We start from the raw sequence: 27,806 nt of genomic DNA on the forward strand, positions 1-27,806 counted from the left end.
CAAGACAAATTTTATGCCAGCTTCCAAAATAAGACCCAAACCACCACCATGCAGAAGAGAGGATCTGGGGAAGTACAGGCTAGCCAATCCGACTCCCATTCCTGGAAAAATTATGGTGCAAGTTCCCATGGAAGCCATTTCTAGGCATGTGGAATAGCAAGAAGGTCCTTACGAATAGCCAGCATGGTTTTACCATGGGCAAAACCTGCTTTTCCAATCTGACTGACTTTTATGAGGAAAAGCCTGGTTTTGCAGATGCAGGGAGTGCAGATGTTCTCCACTCCAACTTCAGCAAGGCTTTTGACAGTCTCCTCTAGTGTCTTTGCAGCCCAACGGGGGAGATACAAACTGATTAGTCAGATTACAAGGTGTGTGGTTGGACTGTTAGGCTCAAAGGCTGGTGGTTAGCAGTTCAGAACCCAGGTTATGTGTCTGATTTACACATCAATCGATGCGTCGACAAGGGCTGGTGCAATTTAACACAACTGATGATTGGGGTGGGGGGAGGGGGGTGGGCGGTGTGTGTGTCAGGAAGCAGAAAAGAACATTAAAATTCTTGTCCCCCACCTCCTAAGTCAGGAACGTGCTCCTGCATACTGGACTGCACTAGCAAAGCGCAAGAAACAAGTGAAGAAACCGAACCCCTCTGCTTAGTACTCAGCAGATCATGTCTGGAATACTGTGCCAAACTTTGGGCATGGAAGTAGCAGAGCTACTGCCAAACTGTAGTGAATCCAGCAGAGGGTCACCACTAAGATGGTTAAGGGACAGAGTTCATAACAGAAGAGCCAGGCTTCTTTAGTCTGGCATGGGAGAGAAGATAACTGCAGTCTTCCACTATAGCTGGATTATAAGGAAGAAGACAGGTGCTTCAGAGAAGCACTGGAAGAAAAGACTGGAGGCAACAGACACAAGTTTCAACAAGGCAAATCCTATTTTTACTACGAGGGTGGCTAAGCACTGGAACAAACTGCCCAGACTGGCTGTAGTGTAGAACTTCCATCCTTTAACATGTTCAAACCTCAACCAGACAAGGCCCCCTGGCCTCAACTTTGAAACTAGCCCCGTTCTGAGTAGGAAGCTAAGCTAGATTGTGTGAGTTACCACCACACCGAGTTCTGCTGATTCTAGTTCAGTGTCTTGGTTTTGGCTGGGGTAGAGTTAATCTTCTTTCCAGTAGCTGGTACAATGCTGTGTTTTGGATTTAGTGTGAGAATAATGCTGATAACACACAGATGGTTTAGTTGTTGCTAAGCAGTGCTTATCTTAAGTCAAGGACTTTCCAGTTCCCCGTGCTCTGCCAGTGAGCAGATGCACAAGATGCGGGGAGGGAGCACGGCCAGGACAGCCGACCCCAACTAGCCAAAGGGCTACTCCATACTGTAGGACGTCATGCCCAGTACAGAAACTGGGGGGAGTCGGCTGGGGGGGGCCAGATCACTGCTTGGGCATCGGTCAGCAGGCGGTGAGCAACTGCACTGTGCATCACTTGTCTTTCTTGGGGTTTATTTCTCTTTTTGTTATCTTCCTTTTCATTATAATAATAATTATTATAATATTTAATTTCAATTATTAAACTGTTCTTATTTCAACCCACAAGTTTTACTTTTTTTTTTCCTCCCCCCCAATTCTCCTTGCCATCCCATCAGGTGCAGGGAGGAGTGAGCCAGCAGCTACGTTGTGCTTAGTTGCCGGCTGGGGTTAAAACACAACATTTCGTAAGCAAATTCTCTTTTAAGAGACAAGAAAAGTTTTATGATATTATATGAGTTAATGCTATCAAGACAGGTGCTTCAAGGTCATTTAAAAAAGGCATGATATTTTCCTGATCAATGATTCTTGTCAGAAACTTGTTTTTACAGTGGTCCTATATTTACATTGCTGTTACACTGATTTTTCTGTTGAAACTGCTGTCATCAAGCAGTTGCTGTCAACACGCAGCAGCTTTTTGCTGCCACTATCTAGACTGGAAATAAAAGAATAAAAACCCCCAACTGACCAATAACCCCAGTTACTACTCCTGTTGTCTCTAGGAAAGAGAGGCCTAGCACTGCCACTTACTGTGGTCATGAGGTGCTCTGTGATGGCTGCCACCTCCTGCTGTTTCTGGAGGAGCAGTGGCATGCCCATCTCCAGAGCGGTGGCACCTCGTAACTGCACCTTGTGAGCTGAATGGACAACCAGAGGGATGATCAGTTTTGCCCACCTCACAGCCTCTTCTCCCATCTGGACTGGAGTCTGCTCCATTAAGCTAGATCCAAAAGAACAAATATAGGTATTAAAAATTCCCAACAAACATATTGCTCCAATTCAACGTGATTTACCAGAAACAATTCTAAACAATTTTTTAATTTTTCTAAAAAATTATATTTTGACAGTTTACTTAAACCTCTCTAAAAGCAAAACAAACTGACATTTACATTTGTCCTTTCCATTCTATCACAACTTTTCAGGCAAATGAGACAACTGAGAGCCTGAAAAAAAACCCACACCATCACTTCCTTATGAGTGAGCAAGCACAAAGTTTGCATCTTAACCATCTCTTGCGTGTTCTTGGCAGTCCAGACCAGCTCCCACAGGCCACGTGTGCCAAAAACAATATATGCCTGCTTTTGAAAAACAGGTCAAACCCTGTGTCCTGGTTTTGGTGGAACAGAGTTAAGTTTTCTTCCTAGTAGCTGGTACAGCGCCGTGTTTTGGATTTAGGACGAGAGCAACGCTGATAACACACCCTGTTTCGGTTGTTGCTGAGCTGTGTTTAGACCCAGTCAAGGACTTTGCAGCTTCTCATGCCCTGCCAGGGGAGGCTGGCGGGGGGCACAAGCAGCTGAGGAGGGGGGACACAGCCGGGACAGCTGACCCCAGCTGGCCAAAGGCATATTCCATACCACAGGGGGTCATGCCCAGTATAGAAACTGGGGGAAAGCTGGCCAGGGGCCGCTGCTCGGGAGCTGGCTGGGCATCGGACAGCAGGCGATGAGCAAGTGCATTGTGCATCACTTGTTCTGTATATTCTAATTCTTGTATTATTATTACTACTATCACCATTATTTTCTTCCTTTTCTGTCCTATTAAACTGTCTTTATCTCAACCCATGAGTTTTACTTTTTTTCCCCCCCCAATTCTCTCCCACAACCCACTGGCAGTGGGGAGCAAGCGCACGGCTGCGTCGTGCTCAGTTGTGGGCTGGGGTAAAACCACGACACCCTGAAGCAGCACAGGTTTGCGCAGACTCACTGTACATTAGCCTAGTCCAGGGTTCTTATCTTACCCCTCCATTACTGAGTCGCTAGGGCACAGGATGACAAACATTTCCATATGTTTACACCATCCCACACAGAAGCCAAGGAGACTTTCAGAAATGGGGTATATTCAAACCAGCTGTCTCTAAGTCACGGAATTTTGCTAGTCTCCTCTTTGGTGCAGGTATGTTAAATCCCCATCACCACAGCTTACGAAGGGCTTGCTGTACCAAGGAAAACTGCTGCCTTGCAAATAATTTTATGAAAGCCAGAGGACAGGCACTGCTTAAGAGAACAGTTTTCCATTACGTCTGTCAGCAGCCTAACTTCAGAAGAGCACTGTCTTACCACTGTCAATCAGCCTGAGACCCAGTATCTGTTTAAAGATTATTTTCAGGTACAGCTTTGCTCTTAAGGATAGCTACATCCTTTTTAATAAACACATATAAAATTATCTTATGTATATACTCACACATAAAAGAAACCACTTAATAAAATGCCTAATTTTCCAGAAACAGTTGTCTACAGAGTCTCAGATTTACAAAAAAGGACTTAATGTACGATTAGCCAAATGCAAGAAGTTACTAAATACTAAGTAAATGATAATATACAACTTCTCTGCTACAGAAAAAGGATGTACTAGAACGTACTAGAACACAGATAATAAACAGATAATTACTGCATTAACTATTTCGCTTTAAAATGGATTTGCAGTTCAAACCAGATGCAAAAATTTAAGAGAATACTTAACAGTAAGGATATAAGCTCAACGTATTTGTTAAAAAATAAAATTAATACTAAATAAAGATAAAATTTCATTATTCTAGCACTGCTGACCAAAACAATGCATTCTTGATATTGGTCCTAGAAGGTCACCTTTGGAATTAAACAGTACCCTCATCAGTGTTATGAGACAAATTGCAGTAAAATTTGTAAGCCACCACAGAGACATTTTAAAATAAAACCTCACGTAACAGCTGAGAATTTCTCAATTGGGTAGGTTCTGAAAAAGCTAGAATGCAAGAATATGACTCGTGAAGTGCACATGAGACTTTAGAAATTATTCCTAATAAGCCATTAAAATTAAAGCAATGAAAGTTTATCTGAATATGGAATACTTTCTGTGACAGAATCAACTGTCATTATTATCATTAAGGGAAGACTTTGTAAATGGAGCTGTTCAGGAGAACCACTGGTAAAGAGACAGAAACAGAAGATCACACAATTTCACTCTGTTCTACTGACTGTAATACAAAACACTGTGGGAAAAGAGTATTGAATATATTGAACAATTCAAAGAGCATTCAAAAAAAGTTTTCTTGAGAATACTTAGTACCACTAAGATTTTGTTTCAGTAGTTTCCCCAAGAAATTAAACATCCATTTTAACAATTTAATCTTGCAGTGCACGTACCGTATAATAACATTCAGTGCTTCATATTCAACCACCATAGACTGTACATCTCCTTTAGTAAGTATCGTTTCCAGGGTAGAAATAATACTGGACACCTGAGAAAATAAGAGAAGAACATTAGAGTGAGCACCTAAATACAAGTACTTCCATGAGAAGCTGGAATTATGAAATTTTGTTTCCCAGAACCATGCCTGGTGTTTGGATTATGCTCAGTCTAGTTTTAAGGTTAAAGCTCTGACCAGACTGAGGAATTAAAAAAAAAAATCTCTCCCCTATGCTGCTTCTCTGGTATCTAACAGAAATGCTCAGACTGCAGCTTCTCCCTCAAGAGAGCAATTATTTGCTGGACCTTTTCCCTTTGTAGCTGCCCTTACAATTCTTCCAAGAACTCAGGCCCTATACTTGGCTGTCAAATTTGCTGGAAAGCCACCTTCAGCTCAAAACCTACTGAGCAGAGTGACCAAAAGACTGCACAAGCCTCATCTCTCTAGGAAATCAGGCCACACACACAAAAAAAAAAAACCAAACTTACCTCTTCTTTAACAATTTCAGAAGGAAACGCCTGCTTAGATATCACCCAAAGTGCCCGAGTGCGAGTGTTTTTGTCTGAAGTTTTTACAGCAACACTGTTCACCATTGAAAGCAAGTCTCGTATTTCAGTTGCTGAAAGCAGAATGCACAGCACTCAAATTCTGGTTATACAGTTCTAGTCGGGTCATTTTGTTCAGTTAACGTTACTAAAAATCCATTCAACTGGAAGTCCCAATGGACATGATTTAATGTCTTAAGCATTCTGCATAAGATCTTAAACAATTTTTGGAAATTTCTCTCAAAATAAACTAGCAAAAAAAGCTCAAAATGTGTTAATATACAGAGACTGTTAATGTAGTACATCTGCATTACCTCTATAAACCACAAAACCAGAAGACAATTTTACCTAAAAACACTACAACTAAAGATTAAGTATTTAATTATCCAAAATTTCTTGAATTTCAAGTGAATTTAGCAGCACTTTGGTCAGTTCCACTGCTATGCTGACATACAGAAATTCATTTTAGGGTCTACAAGAGATTTCATTATTAAAGAGAGTGGTAAAGCTGTAACTGAGATAAACACAAGCTTATTACACAAAAACGAATAAGGCTAACATAGGACTTACATGCAACTAGGAAGACAGATGGAGAAATCATGCATTCCTTTGAAATTCCAAGCAAAGCCTGATTTGTTACAAATTTGGGTTTTGTGGCTAGATGATCTCACTATCTGAGAAACAAACTCACATACAGTCCTTTCCTCAGTCAAGAGTACATATGCTTTTTGTCCTCTCTCCCTAACTCTCCACTGCTCTCAGGACTTAATTATTTCTAAAGCCTGACATTCTCTAACAAAATTGACTGTAATTTATCAACTGGTTAAAAAAAGTTACATGGGAAAGGAGAGGGACCACACAGCCATCGTAAATGCCTCATTCTCATCCAAAATCAGGCTAAATACTGCATAATAGGAAAGCAGGACACACTGAAAAATTGAGTAGAACTGAAAAAAAAAAACAAACCAAATTTCAACAAACAGAATGGCAGTCACATGGAAAAATGCTCCCTACACATCCACACATATGATTTTGTTCAGTCTTGCCTGAGGTTAAGTTTCTCTCTAATAAAGCTCATTCCAGAACATTTGTCCAAGAGTATTTAACACTTCTTAGAAGAAAGAATAATTGACAGTACGCCGTTTGCACCATCAAGGCACCACGCAACAGCCAAATCCCACCGCACTTCCTTCTGTGCCCATGAAAGGCAACCTTAGCTCAAGCACCTTCCACCTTCACCCAACCTGACACACACACACACCGGGACAGCTGACACTGAGCAGCTTCTGATCGTGTTATTGCAACTGGATATGCCCGAGCCCTGGGACATGTAACAGGCACCTCGGGGACCAGCCAGCTTGGACATTAGCTCTCCCTTACTAACAAAATCCAGTGGTTTTACCTCGATGCATAGCCACAAGTGCTCAGCAGCCAAAGCTTTTGTTAAAGGGATTTAGCACTTTCTAGGAATGTAGGCCATAAGATTATGGATTACTTTCAATTACTTTAATTTGAAATATTTACCAGCACAATATATGGGGTTGGATTAAAGGTCCCTTCTAACCCGAATCATTCTATTATTTAGTGTAACAACCAGGAATCACCAGGTAAAAGCTAGAAAGCAGTACTATACATACTGAAAATTCTACAAACAAAAAAAGCATTCTTCATTCTTTTTCCACTTGGACATCTTTTTTGATTACTAGTTCCACAACATGAATTACAGTATGTAACTGGTACCAAAGCATTTAATAAAACTAGAAGTTAGTAAAACAGTATTAGTGTAACAGCATGAAAAAACATACTTTTTTTGTACAAGATGGAATTAATGAACTGATCACACTGCTCATACTAGGGAAAACAACACTGCACCATGTGGGAACTGTAAACTTTGTCAAAATTAAAGTATATACTAACAAAGACATAAAAAAAGAACTCTGATATATATATACACACACACAACCAGCATCTACACTGACATTTGTTTGCTTACCAGATAATTGAGATGTAATACTTGAATTAAAAACACAGAATCCCAACGCCTGTAATGCTGCATTACTTAGCTCTGAGTTTTGACTAGAAATGTGCTTCTGAAAAAAAAAAAAAATACAGAAAGTCTCAGTTTACAGAAGTAGCTGTAAAGTACTGTCTTAAAACCAACACTTCTGCTCAATGAAGAGAGCTGTCAGAACCAAACACTTGATGAAAAATGCACCCATGTAGGAAATCCTTCCCGATTACACACACTCTAATAAAACAATTTCAGGTTCTGAAGACATTTTCGCTCTCTGTAATCAAGACATCTTTACTGAAGTCAGTCCTAAACAACTAAAGGTCTTTACTTCTTCATCTGTTATGTATCTATCACTTGACTCTCCAATTGTTTTTAAACATCTAAAAGGGAAAAAAAGTTGTCTAAGAACAGTATTAACTTTCAAAAAATTTTGACATTTACTGCATATTCCAAATCTCTAAAGTGTTTCTAAAGGCTGACAGAACACACTATCTTTTCTGCCCGAAAGATCAGATTTGACTGCATAACACTGCCTGAACACATCCAAGACCCTATATTTTATTTTTTCTGTAGCAATTTCTAAAAACATGGAAGATATATTTTCCCAACAAACCCTCACTGCTATATCACTAGCTTGAATTCTTAGTAAATGAATTCAAATATGAGTCTTACAATGGCCACTGACCTTGACCTCCCTAAATATATCATTGTTCACTGAAGTACAGAAAACAATGGAAAAGACATACCTTAAACACCTTGCAAAGCTGAGGAAAGTGTCTTCTGACATCTGCAGTGAATTCTTTGCCTTCCTCACCAGTCAAGCGACTTTAAGGAGCAGAAAGGAAAACGAGCAATATTCACAGGTTAAACAGGTTATAACTGACATAACTAAGTTTCTAATACACAATTCATTACCTAGTACAGAACCCTTTCTTTCCTTAGAAAGCTAAAACACAACACTGAAGAAGTTAAAGAGCGAAAATGCCAGTCACCACATAGTCTGACATACTGGCACAATATTGTGTTATAAAGTACATGTGTCCTAGGATACTGAAAAAAGTGAAGTGACTACTGACCCATTTTGTGCTTATGGAGAATAAAAAAAACCCCCAAACCATTAAGGGCTTTAATTCTTTGTCAACTTTTATAAAAGACATTAAAAATTAACATGGAAACTTTACACAACTGCTGGAAATTAGATAAACTTTCCACAGAAATATATGAGCTTAAAAAGCACGTTCCTCAAAAGCAGCTCTAGAACACAGGCTCCCCCAAAATTCTGGTTTGACAACTGGCAGTGATGACATACCTGAAAGACATCCATACAGAAAAGCTATACTTGCCCTATAAAATGTTAACAATCAAGTTTCAGATAGCAAAAACCAACCATATTAAATGCAATCATCCAGAAGACAACCTGAGAAATCGGTTGTTGCTTAATATTATCTTTAAATTAGCACTTTTTTTGTCAGTTATTACTACAAACCTGTATAATCTTACAGTGTGATCAGTATCGCTGGTATCTAAGCAGTTATGGCTTTAAAAGTTACTAAAAAGCTGAAAGGGAGATACTGAGGGGAAGAGATAATGCCTTTGCATATGCTAACAAACTTGAAAGATCCAGCTAAAAGCAGAACCTCATGATTAAGAAGCACCTTCCAGAAAGAAATGCAATTAAGAGAAGACACGATACACAGCAACATACCTAACCTTTCCAATCATAAAGCTGAAATGTAAGACTTCTTCCAGTTAGAAAAGAAGTTACTATTTCTCAACATTCCTTCACTCGCCTCCGCGGTCTCCCCGGGAAATGCACAAGGAGAGGCTCTCGGATAAGCAGACCCCAGGACTCCCTCCCGCCTTCCTCCCACTTCAGGCCTACATATTTCCCGCGATCTCCAGCCAGCGACTACGCAGCCCCACGCCCTGCAGCCCTCCCCGGCTGCCCGCATTTCGGGCCGGGCAGAAGCTTCCCTCCCTGCTCCGCCGCGGCTTCCCGGGGCTCACTCTCCCCTGCTCTCGGCCCAGCCACACGCGGGTCGAGCCTGCCCCACGCCGGCGGGGAGCCACACAGGGCCGAGACCGACCATCGCCCCCTCAGACACCGCGGGCCTCCCCGCTCCCCTCACGCTGCCCCCGCCGCCCTGAGGAGGCGGCGGCCGCGGCCCGCACTCACTTAACGATAGTGAGGTGCGCGTCGGTGAGCTCCCCCGGCGGGGCGGCTGGGTCCTCCAGAGTCTCCAGCAGGGGCTGGAGACTGGGGCAGGCGGCAGGAGCACTCATGGTGCTGCTGGACGAGCGGGCAACCTAATACCGCCAGCCCCGAGCCCAGCCGCCGCTCGTCCCGCGCCGTCTTTCCCGGGCTAAGATGGCGGCGCGCGGGACTGGCGGCGCGCGGGCCGCGGGGCCGCGCCGGCCCAGCCAATGGGAACGCGGGGGAGGCGGGGCCGGCGGTCGAGCCGGAGGACATCGAGCGGCGCCACGCGTTTTGTCCGCGCGCGGCGGAGCGCGGAGCGATGGATCGCTTCCCGCGCCTGGTGGGCACCGCCCCCCTGCCCCGGAGGGCACCGCCCCTCGCTGCCGATTGGTGGCGGCAGCCCGGGGCGGGAAGGGGAGGGGTGCGAGGGGCTGTCAGTCACGTGAGGCGGCGCCGGGGGCGGGGCTCCCCGCTGCGCGCCTTCTGGTCTCCCAGAGGCCACTTTAACCTAAAAACTATTGATTTGGGACTGGAAAATAATCTCCAGAGCGCCCAGAGCTGCGCAGCGGTTACAGCTGAGCTGCAGCTGCACAGAAACCTACCTGCATAAACCTGAAATTCCCCAAGACCCGAAGATGTGGGTCTGTGCTGTGCCGTGTGTAGCCCCGCAGCCATCTCCGGTTGGGTCCCCAAGTCGGTGTGGGGTTTCCAAATGATGAGGAAAAGTGAGTGCGACAGAAAGCATCTGGGGTCTTCGCTCCCCACCATGGCTGCAGCACCAAGCGCTGCCCGACACCCACCGCCAGCATCTCCGGGTGGGAGATGTTAGCACTTACCTGTGCACAGTATATCCCACTGTGGGGTAAAGGCACTGAGGGGGACAAGGGGCAGATGTGTGGCTTACGTTTGTGGGTGTAATATGAAGTAACAGCAGCAGCTGCAAATCCGAAGTGTGGAGAAACGCTGTTTCTCAGGGATAGAGGCCTGAGCAGTCACATTAATGGCTGAGTCTGTCTTAGTCACCCGCGAGGCTTCGCAGTGGTGCTGGAGTGCTTAGCAAGAGTGCCTGTTCTGGAAGGAAACTCTTCCCCAAACAGCGTTACCCCCCTGGCTCCGTGGGGGTTTCCAGAGAGACAGATATTTCCTGTACACCCCTTGGTTCTGGTCCATATCAGTTCAAGACCTGTTGCTTCTCAATTAAACATTTAAAAAAACACCAAAACCAACAAAAACCCACCCTAGGTCATAAACAAAATGTTACCAGTTCTTTTCATGCATTTTCCTTATTAACAAACATTTTTGCTGACCTTGGAGAACTGGAATGTTTTATAACAGGAGGATGTGAACAGTTACTCAGGCCACCAGGTGGCAGGATTAAAAAGCACCAGTGGATTTTAGGTGCAGCTTGATACAATTAAATGTAGTGATACGAACTTTGGTTCCCGGCACTCACATAAAGCAGGAATAAAGTGTTGGAAATGACAGGGAGAGAAGCTGCAGTGCTAGCTGCAACACTGTTCTCCAGTACAGCCAGAAAGCAGGATTATATTCCTAGTGAAATTACAACAATAAAACCTGAAAGGTTAAATAAATTTAAAGAACAAAGAATTAGAATAAATACAGCAAAGATGGGTCTGATTAGCTTAAGACCCTCCTCCTCCTCCTGTGCAAAACGCTTTCTGAGGAATTCGCAATGCTCCAAACAAAAATATAATGCACAGGAAGATTGTCAGTGGGCATTAGACTTCAGCAGATCTGGGGTCAAGAAAACATGCAGAGCGAAAGAAAGAGACTCTTAAAACTTATTTACTGCTTTAAATCAAGAAAAATGTTTCAAAGTCTGAAAAGTTCTCAAGAAATAAAAATAATTATTGAAAACTCGGGACATGATTCAAACAGAGGTAGCTTTAATGCTGCTTCAGACTGGAACAAGTTAAAAACATGGAGAATGATTTATGTTCATCAATATAAAATTGTACGGTCTCCATAAAACCCATGTAAACAAAATACAGCTTCTTGACAGTATCTTCTGAGCAGATTTGCTGGTACTCGTTTAGCAATTTCTTCTAATGCTTCATCTCTCCAGTTTTATTATAATTACCAAGTCTTTCATTTGATTCTTTACTATGTGAAATCAGAGAAGTGAAAAGACTTGCACATCTCTTCTCTGGATGAGGAAACCCTGACAAAATTCATTGAGTAGTTTCTGATCTCACAACAAAATTATGACGATAATATAATTGATCCCCTGCTGTTCATGCTGCTTCCAAATCTTCTGACTTCAGAGAATTACGTGAATGATGTAATGAATGAATTTATTAAAGATGAATTTATGTATCTTAAAAATAAGCTTACTTTAAAGGCTTTTTGAGTTGAGGGAAACGAGCTAATCAAAAGAAATGTGTAAAGAACAGGAAGAAACAAAGTAACAATCTAAAAAATAAATATGTGGAAATCAAGGAAAATAAGGAGAGAACAGCATATTAAATTTTAAAATAATTGAAACAGTCACACAAAAAGTTTGTTCAAACGGTGCAAGAAATGAGGAGAAGGAGCAGTTTATATAGAAAAATAATTTTAAAATCTTTGGTAACAATGAATTCTTCAGGTTTTTACAGTACTTGTAGTCTAAAAATAGTCTTCTATTATTCATGTAAGTATATTTTATAATTTATTTCCTAGTATACTTTATTAACAAAACTTATATAAAAGCAGAAAATAAAAAGAAAAATATGAAGAAAATGTCTTTTCTGAAGAAACAGATATCTGAATTGCATTCTAAAACGTGTTTCTTAATGAGTGTGTCTCGTTACTCTGCTCACATAATACCAAATTTTCCAGATAAGAAGTTTGGTTTTGCTTGGGATGTTGTATTCTTTCCATCACTTGACTTTGAAGGCATGTCCATAGTAATATACCTAATTTGAAAACCACCAGCAGTCACTGAGGCATCTGTCAAAAACTTCAAGGTCATAACATTGCCTGGGACAAGAAAAAGAAAAACAAAGGTTATGTTTTCGGGTGGCATAAAAATGGGATGTTTCAGAGTTATTTTTAAAGTGCTCTTTCTTGCTTGCTTCTGGGATCTTTAGAGCAATCCACCTAGTCTGTCTACTTCTGAGCTGTGGCCTGGGAGGATTGCAGTTCGTTAGCCACATGGAAAATCAGGCAGATTTTCATCCATGTTCTTTGTTTGCAGAGCCCAGAGGTTGATAAAGTTTTGCTGTGCCCAGTGCTTTCTGCATAGCATTTCCCATTCTTTAAAGTGCTGCTTCACTCTACCTCTGAAATGTCACGCTTTGTGTGTGAGATGCATGTTGCATAGAGCCTCAGGGATCTCTAGGTGACACGGGGGTGAGGTTGCTACATCACTGTCCCGTGAATGTCCTCTGCTCATCTCTGCCAGGCCCGTGTAAACTGGGAGATCAGGGATGGCACAAATCACAGAATCACAGAATCATTCAGGTTGGAAAAGACCCTTGGGATCATCGAGTCCAACCATCACCTACTCTACAAAGTTCTCCCCTACGCCACATCCCCCAACATCTCATCTAAACGACCCTTAAACACATCCAGGGAAGGTGACTCCACCCCCTCCCTGGGCAGCCTATTCCACTGCCTGACCACTCTTTCTGTGAAAAATTTTTTCCTCATGTCCAGTCTAAACCTCCCCTGTTGCAGTTTAAAGCCATTCCTCCTTGTTCTATCGCTAATTACCTGTGAGACGAGACCAGCACCAACCTCTCTACAATGTCCTTTCAGGGAGCTGTAGAGAGTGATGAGGTCTCCCCTCAGCCTTCTCCTCCTCAAGCTAAACAGTCCCAGCTCTTTCAATCGCTCCTCATAGGATTTGTAACTCTTCTGTTCTTTTTCTGCTGAGTACAGCTGGGGGCTGGAGCATGGTGAGGTGAGTTTGCTCACAGACTGTCCCAGGGAACAAGGCTACTTCCTCGCATGGGCAGCCCGTGTGACGTCTGCGCTCCGGCCACTTTCCGACGCTTGAGCAAAGAGAGGTAAAAGCGCCTTTGATTTACACCCAATCAGACCCTGACCTGCTGTTTAAACATTCACACAGAATAATGTCTATAACCAGCTTTGGAAGGGGTCTTGCGATTCTTGCTCTGGAAATGGGAAAAATTAGTGCATGAAGATTGTGCACACGGGTAAGGCTCGGTTACGATTACAGATCTGCGGGATGAAAACTCCTTCAGGTGTACTACCTCCATAAGGCCAGCAGGATGCACCCTGGTCATCTTCTAACTAGAATTTTTTTTTCTCTTACATTTGTTTAGAAGTCATTGCATTGATGAAAGAGCATGCTGGCAGTTTTGAATAGCAGTGTATGACGTGCTCGCCATGAAGCAGACATTGTGTCTTTGGACATGTTCAACATTATTAGAAAGTAGGGACAAAAGGTGATTTGGGCTGATTATTTTTTTTTACCATAAAGAGTGCAAATATGTTACCTGTGCTAATGATATCATCTGGCAATTCGTCTCCACAAAACCTGGAAAAAAATATAAATGGTCATGACTAAACAACACAGTAAATCTGCCATAGCCCTGCTATATGGGGACCCGCACTGAACGGTGGCTTTCGGGCCGTACTCTCCTTTGGAGCTGTGGCTTGTGGGGGAAATTGGTTGCAGGTATTCAGTATATATAATTCTCCTCTATATGTTAACACAGTTGCGTAAAGGGTTTTTGTCATTATGGTAAGGTTTAGGGGACGGGGAAATACAGGAGACATTTTTCAATACATGCAGGAAGTAAATTATGCAAAACAAGAAAAAGAGCGATTTAACAAGGCGTTAAGGAAAAGAAAAATGGCCCAAGGCTAAGAAAGGAGGAACATTGTTAAGAAAAACATTTAAAATTATGCGTAAAGGCAAAACAAATGGACTATATCCTTGCTTTGCTACACTTGATTTATAGAGAGGATGTGAAAAGTGGCAGGAATTGGGAAGTGTTTTTTATCACATTTTCTGGGGGTTTTTTTGTTCTGGAAAATTGAGGTACTTCATACCAAAATATGACATGCAAAAATATGACACTGAAGAAAAGAAAGTGGGAATTAAGCAAAGAGGGAAACTAAATCTAGTAAGACAGATGATGTATAAACTTGTTCTGTTCTGGTACTGTTAGAAAATACTTCTATAGCGAATAGTAATTTAAACGAAATAGGTTTTTGCTAACAGTTTAACACCCCACTTCCCTCCTTTCAATTAAGCCAGATACAGAACACTGTTTGAGATTGCTAGGAGTTCTTCCTGTAAAATAATAGAGAATTAAGACAAGGAGCTAACTAAAAAGTCTTGCAGCTTTCTTTCATGTAATTTAACAAGGCAGAGAAGGGCAAAGCCCAATTCTCTGTGTTTTCTGTGTTAATGACAGTAAAAATAAATTGCCAGGAAAGAGGAGTCAGGTACTATTGCTACAAGTATTATGGGCATATCAGAGGTGCTAACTGGGTAAGGTAAATACAGTGTTCTTCTGAAGTAATGCTCAGGGGAAAAAATCAAATCATTTGGTTATTTGCATATTAAAGCTGGAATTGCTTTACCTGCCCACAAAGCCATTGATATCATCATAGCTATCATAGATTTCCAAGAAATCAGCCATACAAGCAATGTCGTCTTCAACATCAAACTCTAGAAACTGTAGATGAATACGTTGTCCATACTTTACTCTTATATGCCAGTAGCAAATTTGATCATTTTCATACTCATTTGGGTAGCCTGGTGACTTGAAAACATGTTTTGAATCTGTGAAGACTCCACCACATTCTTTTGCTAAGAGAAAAGCAAAAACATCAGAGTTTAAGTATTCATTCTGGATATGGCTATGGTTTAAATCTTTGTGCACTTTGACCCAGCAGACCTGTAGAAAATCACATAGGAACACCCAGCGTGATGCAACTTTTTATATATTTAAGCACTCTGCATTCACAAGAAATGTCAGTCATTCCGAGCTTTTGAGAGCAGATATTTTGGAAACAAGAGGCATGATCCAAAACTCACTGAGTTCGGAGGAAAAGCTTTCCCTGACTTCAGTGGACTTTGGGCCAGAGTGAAGTGTTTTATGTAAAAGGCGTTTGGGGTTTCTGGCTATGTCAAGCTGTAAGCTTTACAGCTGTACTTGCAAGTCACCCTGGCATTCAGTTGCATCCTTTCTCCTTCAAAAACCTCTTGGAAGTGTGTCTTCTACAAAAAAACCTGTAAAGGCTAGTGATCACATACATGGCGTTGTACTCCTGTTGTTGCTGCGGCTCTTCGCTCCCTTTGGAATGTCTCCTTCGGCACAAAACCCACTCGTTGATTCAGCAGCCATTTGAACTTTAACAGCTCCCTGACTGCAGGACCAACCAAACTGGGGACCTCACGCTGACTGATCTTAGGATGTGTCATAGTTCCCCAAGTTCAGACCTGGGGGAGAGGGAGGTACTTCCTAAGGGTGGTTTAGAGCATGTGAGTTAGGAGCCTTAAGCTGGAGCGTGTGATTAACCCTGATGTACATTTCAAACATGCAAACATTTCCACAAGTTCCTCGGCATCTTCAGCATCCTAGAGAAGAGCATAGGGTCAGTTCAATCAAAGATTTATCCTTGCTCCCCCAGGCTACTTGTCTGCCACCTGCAAACAGACAGCTTTGCAGCAGCGTCCAGCAAGCATGAATATATATCCTTTTAATGGGAGAGGCTCAAGCATCTGCTGAGTGTTGGCAGTTCTGCTTTCCTTTTGTCCCCTAACCAAACAGTGCATTTGGAAAGTAACTACCTCTCAGCTCAGCGGAGAAGGCTGACAAAGGAGAAAGTCGGGCTGACAGTTTATACGCAGTAATAACGAATGCAGTAGTCTCTCTCAGCTCTCCTTCTATGCTGAACATCTGTGAATGTCCCCCACCCCGCAGAGCTATTTGATTAACAACTGCCCCGCTAACGTAAACAAGCTCAAGCCCTGTGAGCACAAACAAAATGTGCACAGCTGGACAGACGTCACAGACAACTCCAGCTTTTGGCTCTGCCAGGCAGGGTAGTACACTCGGAGTAGCAGGAGAGTCAAACAACACACGAAGTTAAGCTTTGCTTTTTGTGTTGCTGCCTACTTTTTCTGTCTCCCCTGCTACACAAAGTGATACCAAGCTAAACTGAAACAGCGGCTGTGTCAGTATTTCAGTCATCTGCAGCGTAGCGAACGGAGGGGAATGGAGAGATATCCCGTATCTGGTGAAGTCTTGTCAGTCGTGTTTGAACCGTGTCTCCAGATCTGCTTCGGAGATCTGCTTTTCTCCATATGGCTCCACACACACGCGCGCGCACACACACACACACACACACGTATGAGGCACTGCCGGGAGCTGGATCTGTCAGGTGTTGGGTCCCAGACATGGCACACATTTTCAAAAGTTGTTCTGTCTCAGGCACAGGAAAGAAGGAATAAGGGTTAGCACTAAATTCAGCCTGTTTACAGGCAAAATATCTGGAAAATAGTTCCCATGTTAAACACCTCAGATTAGTTATTTAAATGAAATTGTAGGCTAAATGTAAACGCTCTTATACAAAACATTTGCACGTCACGCTGGAAATACTACTTACCTTTTGAATCAACAACAGCATATTGTTACATTTTTAGTTTCTGAAAGGACTTTGCTTAGGCCCAGTTATATATAGTACAATGCAGCGCAGAGACACTGAGCTCTGAGCGAGCCAGATCAGCTGTAGGTAACAGCAGAGGGGGCTTGGTGCAAGGAGACTCCAAATAAATATGTATCAATACACTCCCCTTCTCCGACAGCATATTTATGGTATTGAAGCTGACTCATTCAGAGCCTGGGTGCCTTTGTGCAGCCGGATAGCGTGGCGTGTAGTCATCGTCTTAGACCCAAAGAGCAATGGGTTGTTTTTAAACACACCGTTAGGGTTGTAGCAGTAGGCATCCCATCTCTCGCTTCTGTTGAGGCGAATCCCATAATCAACAATACCAGTTTTTCCAAAGCCACAGTTGGCTCCAGCTTTTACGATGGGATAACCGACTCTGCCCTTTGCCATCCAGCCAGCAGCGCACACATGGAAACCTGCAACAGGGAGAAAATGAGACATAGATGTGATAAATCAATCCTAGGCAAGAAACTGCTTTTTATTCAACAAAGTAAAGTCTTACTCCAGCTGATCAATGACATGGGTGTAACTGGCCTGACAGAAATTGAACTACAGGAGAGAACGGTACTTTGAGAGGATAATTTTAAGCACAGAATATAAAATTGCATTGTGTTCTCCACAATACGATTATTGGTTCTTCATCTGAAAACAAAAGTCAAATGCAGATGGACTATATAGTTTCCCAAGTAGTGAGTTTTAAGTGCTGTACCAGCATTTGTAACCAAATTATATACTGGATGACTTATAAAAGTGTGTTCTTTGTCCCCCTCTTCAAGTCACAAAAGCTTACTCAATTGTATCTCAAGTTTGCAACATTAAGTTCTGAGAATGAATAAAGTACTACATACAGGAGACAGCTAAGAAAACTGAGTATTTACTTAAAATACTTCCAATTTAAATTTAAATACCTGAAAAGCCTCAAGTATTTCTTGCTAAACAAAAAGATCCTGTTAATGCATTTTGTGGCTGAGAACTTAAAAACAATAGCCAAAGAATGCAATGTTATTCACTGTCTGGTAGAGACCGATTTGATGCTTTCACCGAGACGAACTGGAACATATTTGTGGTGTCCTAGGACTATGAGCTACTCAGAAGAGACAAAAGTACCCTTTTTACATGTGTGCTGGTGCTGAAAGCCAGCATCTGACTCAACAGCATAGCCTGCAAATTTCTAGAGTGGAGGGTATTTTCCATTGTTTCCCTAATGCTCTGAATGAATTAAGTGTTTCTTATTAGGAATCAAATCGAAATACAGTAGAGCCCTCACTCAGCTCTGCTTTTCACTGCAAGCACGCTACTCTCTCTCAGAGCAAATAGGGCTGGAATAAACATTAGGAAAACACCTTGACTGATGATATGAACCATAACGATGAACCTTTACTGTAGAAGCTCCCTGGGGATAAAACGCCCTCGTCCACAGCACCCAGCTGCCCCCAGGTCTGTAGCTGGGGAGGTACCGTTGCTTCCCAGCTCAGCCAGCCGGCTCTCCACTGGGTGTTGCTGGTTTTAGTACTGTGCTGCACCCAGAGCTCAGGGGGATGCATCACCCTGCATGCAGATGTTATCCCTGACAGCTCTGTAGGTAGTGCAGTCACGCTCTGTTACCAAGAGGGGAAACTGCATGAAACTTGGGCAAAACTCCAGGGAGTTTACAAGTCTCTCGGTCGCAGAGTTCATAACATTCATGAAAATACACGACTGGCAACATGATGAATGAGCGCTGTGAAAAGCAAATGGCCATGATTTTTTTCAAACCTATTTTTCTCGCCGCCTCCAGCTGCTGATACGTGGCTAGATGTCCTCCCTCGTATTCACAGACAGCTTTTGCTTCCGCGTAGGTGAGCTGGTACTTCCCAGAGCGTGACTCCCTGTGATACACTCCAGCTGCTCGTTCTGTGGGACCAAAGCAATAAATGATTTCAGCATTGTATCTCCGCTGCCCTGCCTTCCGGGGTGCTCTCACCACCTCCAGCAGTTTCCCCAAGACCTGCACTTCGGGTTACTATCCAGGTGAGAAGAGAAACAAAATGTTCAGCTAGTAGCTGTCGCACTTGGAAAGTGCCAGGATAATACATCTCTCTCAACCCAATGTTATGTTTTTGCAACCCAAAGGTATGTTTTTGTTTGGGAGAGGTTTTAAACAACAGAGCTAGTCAGAACTTGGTGAGTTTTTGAACAACAGAAAATCAACAAACGGAGGGAAGGACTCCCCTAGGACTACTCAGAAGGCAGTAGTTATGGGAACGATCGGCTGGTGTCAGCATCACTAGTTCCGTGTATCCTGACTCAGGGGAAGCTCCTTCTGGATTGCTATCACAGCATACTTTTGGATGTTGCAAGTGCCTTTGTAAGATGAATCAGAGCTTTGTTTTGAATCTCCAGAGAAGTTAAATCAGAGCTACTTGGATAGAGGAGAGGTAGAAATTAAAAGGAATAAAAATGTGAAATAAAAATATCTGAGCTTGTGTCACCAAGGGCAGGACCAGAACAATTGCTGGCTGACATTTTTGCTGCACAGAAGATTAATACACTTTCTTCATGATTTTTTTCTTTGCTGTTGCAAGTACAATATAAAGCAGCTTTCCAGGGAAACCTAGAAACTGGCAGTACTACTACAAGTTTTATAATCTTTTCATGTTGCACTTGTCTGATGCCATATGTAAGGAAATCTGTCTCAGAACCAATCTGCATATGTAATCTGAATGGCGTTTTTGTTTAGATCTTTCTTATATTTAGTATAATCTGAGAGAAATGGCTGTCTGTAGCTATCACTAGTCAACAAGACTGAAAAAAGACACAAAACAGGAAACATTTTTCACAGTAGTTATTTGTACCATGGGGGAAAAAAAAGAATGTCTTTTCTAGGGACATACTCCGAGTCAGTAGTTTTGGCTAGGTTAGGGTATTTTTTAAAAAAACATGGTCACCACTGAATTGTGGTGATCCCTTATTAGATACAGAACGACCTTTGCCAATGGTGTTTTTGGACCCATGGTCACTGGCCTCACGCCCAGTGAAGTAAATTATATTGCTGGCAAGAGTCTGAGAAGACTGAGGGCCGCTTTCTGTAACATCCCTGGGAATGTCACTGGCATGGGCATGGGATAACATATATCCTGTGGAAAATCTTTCTGAAGAAACCAGTTCCATTGCAAAGAAGAGTCATAACAACTAACAGCTGTGGAATAATGGCATGCTGTATATTTTAAAGTCTATTTTAATTAGAAATTTATTCATAGGAAATATTATTTTTCACTCAGTAGTCTATCACGTCGAACCTGATAAATCTGCTCACTGCTTCTTAACATGATGACTGTATTAGATTCCGTATGCACAAATTGAAAATCTGAGTACTACAGAATCCAGCACACCATTTAGCCTCACCGCACACTCAGGGGACAACCTGGAGTTGACATTATTGATCACTGCAGCTCACAGGGAAGTGAACTGAAAGCTGAATCAAAAAACACAGACTGTAGTCCTTGGGATTAGCTGAGCTGCCCCACCTATGCCGACTCAAAGAGTAAGGGGCAGCTGAATTTTACGGTTTGTCGCCTTTGCAAAGGTGACCAGTCACAGACAAAGCAAGAGGAATCTTAAAGCTTATGATCAGTGATCTTTGCTGGTAAAAGCCCCCCCAGCTCTGTACCTGTGCAAGACCCACCCTGTTCCTTCCCTGGAACTGCTGCTGCATGTACCTCCAGGGATTTGGGGGGAATCACCACAGAATCATCAAGGTTGGAAAAGCCCTTGAAGATCCTCCAGTCCAACAATTAACCTCACACTGACCATTCTCAACTCCACCAGATCCCTCAGTGCTGGGTTAACCCGACTCTTCAACCCCTCCAGGGATGGGGACTCCCCCCCTGCCCTGGGCAGCCCATTCCAACGCCCAACAACCCCTTCTGCAAAGAAATACTTCCTAAGAGCCAGTCTGACCCTGCCCTGGCGCAGCTTGAGGCCATTCCCTCTTGTCCTGGCGCTTGTTCCTTGGTTCAAGAGACTCATCCCCCCTCTCTGCACCCTCCTGTCAGGGAGTTGTAGAGGGCGATGAGGTCTCCCCTCAGCCTCCTCTTCTCCACACTAAACCCCCCCAGTTCCCTCAGCCGCTCCCCATCAGACCTGTGCTCCAGACCCTGCACCAGCTCCGTTGCCCTTCTCTGGACACGCTCAATTCATTCAATGGCCTTTTTGGAGTGAGGGGCCCAAAACTGAACCCAGTCATCGAGGGGCGGCCTCACCAGTGCCGAGTTCAGGGATAAGATCCCTTCCCTGTCCCTGCTGGCCACGCTATTGCTGATAAAAGCCACGATACAATCGCCACTGCTTGGACTCATCACTCTTGGAGCTGACAGTAAAAACATATCACTTCTAGTTGTTCTCCTGACTTTTTCACCTGGCAATATTGTTTTCAAATCTTATCCCCCAAAAGGTATCTACCCCCACCTATTGAGGCTAAAATGTCACTATGGACAGGCATCACGTTTTTCAGAATATTGCTGGAAAGATCTGCTCTTCACAGTTTCTGCGAGGGCTGCTCTACCAACAGCAGCACCACTGACCCTTCGTGCAAGGTCTCGGTGGGTGGTGTTACCCTGCTGAGACCAATCACCAATCTGTATCCCCGTTACTCCTTTGTAACATGACAAAAGGAGCCTTTGCAAAGATAGACCACACACGTGTGTAGTCCACCCAGCTTTGAGATGTGACGCTGGCTCAGTGTGTCACAGTTTAATGATACACTATTCCCTAACAGTATATCCTAATTAACTGATCAGATCTTTCACCGGCATTTTTTTCCCCTCCTTCTTAATTAGATTAGGGGCTGTGCAGAAAGATAAACTGCATCAGCAAAACCAGACCTAGGTCAAAGCATTGTACTTATTAACTATTAATCTACATTTACATGTTTATGTATATACATACCTACACATATTCACAGTCATACATGGACACACACACACACAAATGACTATGAGTCTTTACGGAGGCGATATCACGGCTGTGTAGATAAACCTGCATGAAATTTGGTTTTTACTTGGGAGCACAAGCGCGTGCCTAGCACTGTAAACACATACCGTTCATACACCACAGGGTCAGCACTACAGAGTACAACGTGTCCCAGCCTCAGCTGAGCATCTTCTCCGATGGAGGATTCAGCCTGAAGGCTGCTCTCTCTATCTGACCTGCCTGACATCTCCTCTTCCTGGACAACAGTGAGAACTTTCAGCAAAGTTCTTTCTTTCTTTGCCTGCAAACCTGCATATTGGGACTGTTCTCTCAGGGATTTCTCCACTCACTTTTCTTCTTTGTCTCTTACTCAAAAGGCTGTGGGTTACACGACTGACAGGACATGTTTCTTCCAACTCACGTTTCTTAAAACCTCTCATGGAAGTCCAGAGACAGCAGGATCCTGCAGGGGCAGTGACCCTCTACTCACGCACAGCAGTAGAAGATGGTAAGATGTAGCCAATCTCTTCTGCACAAACACAACAAGCATGAAATTTGGCCTAATAAAGTACCCTCAATATGCATGACACAAATACAAAATGCTAAATAAAAGGAAATGTTTAACTTTTAAGCAGAGGATGGCCATGTAGAGTTACCATCAGGGGCCTCTGCTAACGCACAGGGTCACATTCAGAGTACTCCATCCTCAGAGCAGGTTTAGCCCCTAAGCTGCACTGACACATGGTGTGTGAACAGGGTTGAAATTCTCAACACAAAGAGTGCAGCAGCTGTTCCCAGAAACCTACTTCGTGGCACTAAGAACTGGAACTCAAATAAGCGCATGAGCATATCTGGGCAAGACGGCCCCAATCCTCTCATCAGTTCACAATAAACCTTCGGTTATAATGTGCTTGTGTCAAAAAATGAGCAACCATAAAACTCCATTCACACAAGAAAGACGTTAATAGGAAGGTGATAGAGTCAGCTGCAGCAGGACTGTGTGCTTACTGAGAAAACAAAAGATGTTTTGTAATGAGAAAAAAGGTAGAAGCCAGTAATTCAAGATTTTATATTTCTGTTAATGATATTTCAAGGAAGAAAGCTAAAATGGAGAACTCTATTTTTAATTTGGTCTTGATAGTGCTTTACCAGAAGAAGAGGAGATAAGCAAAGCTCAGATGTCACTGCACATTCCTAGGTTTTATTCAAGGGCTTGCTTTAATGCTTGTGCATAATGAGTATGAGATTGGGATTACTTCTTTTACTGTTCAAGTTACAGTTGTTTGGGGTTTTTTAGATAAAAGATGCATAAATTGGATGGCTGTGATTTTGCCAAATCTTTCTTCATTGATATATAATGTCAGTGAATTCCACTGGTAATTCAATGAACTGCATTTTGTGGGTTGTTTCAATAATTTTGTTGCCGTAGTTACACTAGATGGTGCATTTCTAAAGGAGCTTCAAAAGAGTCCTGGAGATAAGAAGGCAGAGTGGTTATTTCAAAGTTGCACACTGTGCTTCCAGATTTTGCACATGCTTGTTTATTTAGAGCAAGTCATCCTTTTTTACCCCATAGTTTATTTTTATTTACTCTCATGGTAAATGCTAAAGGTGCAGCAAAATATAATTTTATTACGCATTCCAGTTAACACTCTGTTTCTTCGTTTTAAAGAATTAGAATTTTTTTCTTCAAATTGACTTCAATTCATAAAACTGCTTAAATGACCGCTGCTATCCTAAATTCACATTTATGTTGCAGAAGCCCCTAAAGGCTACAACAAGGTGGCTGGTTGCAGCAGTCTGTATTTACAAATAAAGCACCCAGGATCCATTCTCTGTCCAGGAGCACAAGTGGCATGGTGTGTGCCTCAGCTCTCTTCCCTGTCACCCAGGGGGCCTCGTCCGGCCTCACCTCTGACCACATCCCTTCTATAGGAGAACACCCATCACAGCCTGTCTCAAATTCAACTGCTCTGCCCCCACTATCAGGGCTTAACACAGCCTCAGCCCTACTTATCTTCTGTGTCTCCTTACTGTTATTCCAGCCAAGAATACAGACTTTGCTTGTTTCTCACACAAACCTCTCCTCTGTCATCCTTTTTTTTTTTGAACAGCAGCCACCTGAGGTGGTGTGTGATGCTGCCAAGCTGTCCTCCCTTGGAGCTCTCCCCAGCCTGAGCACCTCCAGCAACCATGAGACACAGCAGGCATCTTCCAAGTTTAGAAGGAAAGAGAAGTCATTAAAAATGTGCAGTCAAACGGAAAACAATATAGATCGCTTCTCCTTCTCGTTTATGTTCCTGTTAGTTTACATGGTCCTCTGAGAAGGGACTGGAGTCACGTGGTTGCTGCACCAGCTAATGGAGCGTGTCCCCAGTCCCTCGTGAAACATCTGAGCACACCAGAACTGTGTACTGGCTACAGGAATGCCTTCAAATCCTTAAAGAAATACACAACATTCTAGAGAGCATAAAGGAGTTTGTAAGCATTTGTGTATCAAATGGACCACTCAGTGCATGTTTGTTTTGGCATCCTTTATGTGACTATATTTTGAATATGTTTTTCTGTTGTATTAGATGATTATAAAAATCTATAAAAGAACTATTTAAATCCACTTGAGGTATAAGAAACTATTCCCACAGCATTTTCTATAGCCTTTTCAAAATCTTCTCTCCACTGTTTAATGATGTGAACAAACCAACTGCTAAAACATATACATTTCTGTACTTTCGTAGAAACCTAGGAAATATTATCGCTATTATTTCCAGATCATTTAGTTTCATATGTAGGACCCCAGGCATCTGAAGTATGTTCATGCAGAAAGTAATTCATTCCTTTGGCAAATGCTTCTTTTCATACTCGTTTTCCTTCATTAGAAGCAACTGTTACTTAACGGTGTTTTCACTTTACCTCATGCTGTAGGAAAATACATTCAGATGAAATATTCCATAACTACTTTTTCCTGCACTTCAGAGAAATGGTAAAAATAGTAAGCTTATAAGGACAAAACTCACAGTCACTACACAGATAAAATACAGGATTTTGCTAATCGTAATGCATGGCTCAATTTTGTATTGTTAGGTGCTCATCTTTATATCATTAGACAAACACAGTGACTTTTGCAGCAAAACATTCATGATTAAAATATTTCTTACCTAACCAAATAGAGTTATGCAGCACTCCGTCCTTGAATCCCCATGCTTGAGCCTTGTCCCACAGCAGGGCAGAAAAGAAAATTAGTGCAATCATCTCTTCTGAACTATTAGGCTGTAAATATTCCCTGTTAAAACACTCAGGGTAACCTCTGCTAGCAGCTGGCTAGATCCTATTGGAACATCTGGTAGCCAGATCTTAAATAGTGCTTTCAGCTGTGAGGTCAGCAAGCCTGCTCCAATTGTACTTGCTGTAGTATTATTACACAATTAAATGTGATGTCTGCAGTCGTCCATGTGACTCACTTTTGGCTCTCTTGATTCTCAGTGTGTCCAAGAAACCATTCTATCCCTCACTACTGCAGCACACATGAACATTTTTCAAGCCAAAGTCTGTTCATTCTTCAGCACTCACTGTCTTCAAATTCCATAAAACAATAAAACTAATAACCAATCTATCTGCCTACAGTGTTTCTAGTCACATTATTTACAGGATCGAAAAGAATCACACATACAACCTCTCATTCTCATTTAAACATTCTGTTCTTTTTGTATATAATTTGGTTTTAATTTCACAGTGACTTAATCAATGAAAAAATGTAAGGAGAATATTGTGCATTTGCTACTTGAATTCGGTTTCCCTACATGGAATCTGTAATTGCAAGGCAAACTCTCAGATCTGCATAAAACTGCAAGTGTCAAAAACAGATGCTCTTTGTTCTGCAAGTGGGAAATAAAGCTAAAATCTTCCCCTCCAAACCACAGTTTAAAATCTGATTCATAGCGTGACAGCTGTCTGCTTGTCTTCCCTTCTGGCTGAAAGTGAATACTGCAGCTGCTCCGTGTGGATGAGTGGGAGAGTAGAAAGGGGGAAGGATGAGAGTATGGAAAATGGTCTGGTGCTCCACACTCCTGAGCAGCCGTTGGAAGACTCTGCTCTCCAGTTCTGATAACATTTGTAACTTCTGAGTCAGGAGCTATAGTAAAAGATGTGCTCATGACCGTGGACACAATCAAATTAAATAAAAAGGAAAGGGTGGAGGAGTCTGTGCCTACTCAAAAATATTTTGCATAGATGACTTGTACCAATGAGGAAGATACTCTTCATCACTCCACTCTTAAGATGAAGTGATGACGCCTAGCTACATAGTGTACACAGACACACACACATATTCCTCCCCGCTACAACCCAGGCTGATGCTGAGGGGGAGAGCTGTTGGGAAACGGAGTTGAGAGCCAGCCTTTCCCCTGAGTTAGCAAGACACCTTCCCCCAAAACACCAGTGTTTTGACCTGCAACTCTGCAGCACTCACTGGTGAGAGCAAACCTTTTTCTTCCAAAAAATTGGGAGAACTCCAATGAAGTTCCCCTCCATGGCCATTCCTCTTGTGCACACCCATGCCTTACCCCTTCGAGTTTGAACCTTCGGCGTGCAGCAGTGGGTGTACAACCTAAATATTCTCACTCTTGAGAAAGCTCACGTGCATTCTGATGTCAAGGCCTGACACTGGGACTTGCCACTCCGCTATCCCAGAAAGCCGATGACAGCCCACTGGCTCCCTCCGACCAGCCTGGGACATTCAGGGCTCAGCTTGTTGTCCTCTTTCCTGCCGTGCTCGTGAGCTACCACAGAGCGGGATGCTGGGACCAGGGCTACTGCCTGCTGGTTTGTTCCCCAGTCTCTACCACGCTGATCGTCCCACCACACTTTACAGCTCCTCTGCCAGCAAAACAAGAAAGCACTCCAGAGGCTTCTCTCACTGCATACAGGTAGGAGCCCTGCTCTGTTTCTTCTTTCTAGATTTGAGGATTGGTGCTTTAATTGTACTTGTTTTTGACTTTAATGCCCAACAGATAAGAGTCCAAGCTTTTTGAACGAGACCTAATTCAACATTATTCTGTGAAAGCATATTGGGAGAAGTCTGTTGCTTTCTAAACATTAGTACCCAAGACATGTCTGAGGTTACCTGGGGTATGAGGTGTGAAGATGGCAGTATAAACTTTGGGGGGTGGTGAATGGAGGAGACAGTGCTGAGTGCGTTGCTCTCGAGCATTCATTTCTCATTAGCTGAAGGAGATTGGCACTTGGCCTTTGGTTTGCAGTTGTAACACAGTCATGGTATCTTCTGGGAAACTAGAAACAATAGAGGCATGAGGGAAGGAACGGAAACCAAAGGAAAGTGAAAATTCAACAGCAATATCATTCACTGGTAATCTAAAAAGACAAATTACTGATTCAGATGAAGAGAATTCTCTTAGGCTGATGCAAAGATTTCTCCTTCTGAAAGAAGTATGATGTGGATGTCTGTCTCCGCACAGGACGCCTTTTCTCTCTACCATCCCATGCAAATCCCTCTGGGTGATATAGCAACATGAGTTGATAGCTTAATGATCTTCTATCAGAGCCAGATGTCCACGCCACAGGGAATTGGTGGGTGCCAATCCCACAAGATGACAAAAATGTGTTAATAGTGACTAACTCATAAAAGCAAGGAGCACGTACCAACTGGGAGACGATTTGTAATAGACTATCACACTGAAATTCTTGAGAAAGACACTCATGCAATAATGAATAAAAAAATATTTTTTAATT

At 42.7% G+C, this 27,806-nt stretch overlaps 2 protein-coding genes across 4 annotated transcripts in view; both read right to left on the reverse strand.

Moving 5' to 3' along the window:
• RIF1 (replication timing regulatory factor 1) overlaps positions 1–9,653 on the reverse strand; it is a 37,226-nt gene extending 27,573 nt beyond the window's left edge. For all 3 annotated transcript variants that reach the window (XM_074828470.1, XM_074828469.1, XM_074828468.1), the window contains exons 1-6: positions 9,435–9,653; positions 8,005–8,083; positions 7,238–7,334; positions 5,188–5,318; positions 4,656–4,750; positions 2,062–2,251 (exon numbers count right to left, since the gene is read on the reverse strand). In XM_074828470.1, coding sequence (XP_074684571.1) covers positions 2,062–2,251; positions 4,656–4,750; positions 5,188–5,318; positions 7,238–7,334; positions 8,005–8,083; positions 9,435–9,541 — 699 coding nt within the window. In that variant the 5' untranslated portion in view covers positions 9,542–9,653. The remainder of the gene's footprint in view (positions 1–2,061; positions 2,252–4,655; positions 4,751–5,187; positions 5,319–7,237; positions 7,335–8,004; positions 8,084–9,434) is intronic.
• Positions 9,654–11,347: 1,694 nt separating this feature from the next.
• On the reverse strand, positions 11,348–25,369 carry TNFAIP6 (TNF alpha induced protein 6). Its single transcript, XM_074828220.1, has 6 exons — positions 25,217–25,369; positions 18,867–19,004; positions 17,366–17,527; positions 15,018–15,246; positions 13,922–13,962; positions 11,348–12,437 (listed from the first exon to the last, which is right to left on the reverse strand). The coding sequence occupies exons 1-6, from the start codon at positions 25,308–25,310 to the stop codon at positions 12,274–12,276; spliced, it is 828 nt and encodes a 275-aa protein (XP_074684321.1). The 5' UTR covers positions 25,311–25,369; the 3' UTR covers positions 11,348–12,273.
• Between the last annotated feature and the right edge of the window lie 2,437 nt (positions 25,370–27,806).

This window comes from Strix aluco, chromosome 6 (assembly GCF_031877795.1).
Source record: "Strix aluco isolate bStrAlu1 chromosome 6, bStrAlu1.hap1, whole genome shotgun sequence".
Taxonomy (NCBI): domain Eukaryota; kingdom Metazoa; phylum Chordata; class Aves; order Strigiformes; family Strigidae; genus Strix; species Strix aluco.

What these genes read in the sequence shown, in the direction of transcription:
- TNFAIP6 (XM_074828220.1), bottom strand. Translation starts at nt 25,310, where the DNA reads ATGATTGCACTAATTTTCTTTTCTGCCCTGCTGTGGGACAAGGCTCAA. An exon ending in GCATAACTCTATTTGGTTAG is followed by an intron (nt 19,005 to 25,216) that starts GTAAGAAATATT and finishes TTGGTCCCACAG; the next exon opens with AACGAGCAGCTGGAGTGTAT. An exon ending in ATCAATGGCTTTGTGGGCAG is followed by an intron (nt 13,963 to 15,017) that starts GTAAAGCAATTC and finishes ATTTTTTTCCAG; the next exon opens with GTTTTGTGGAGACGAATTGC.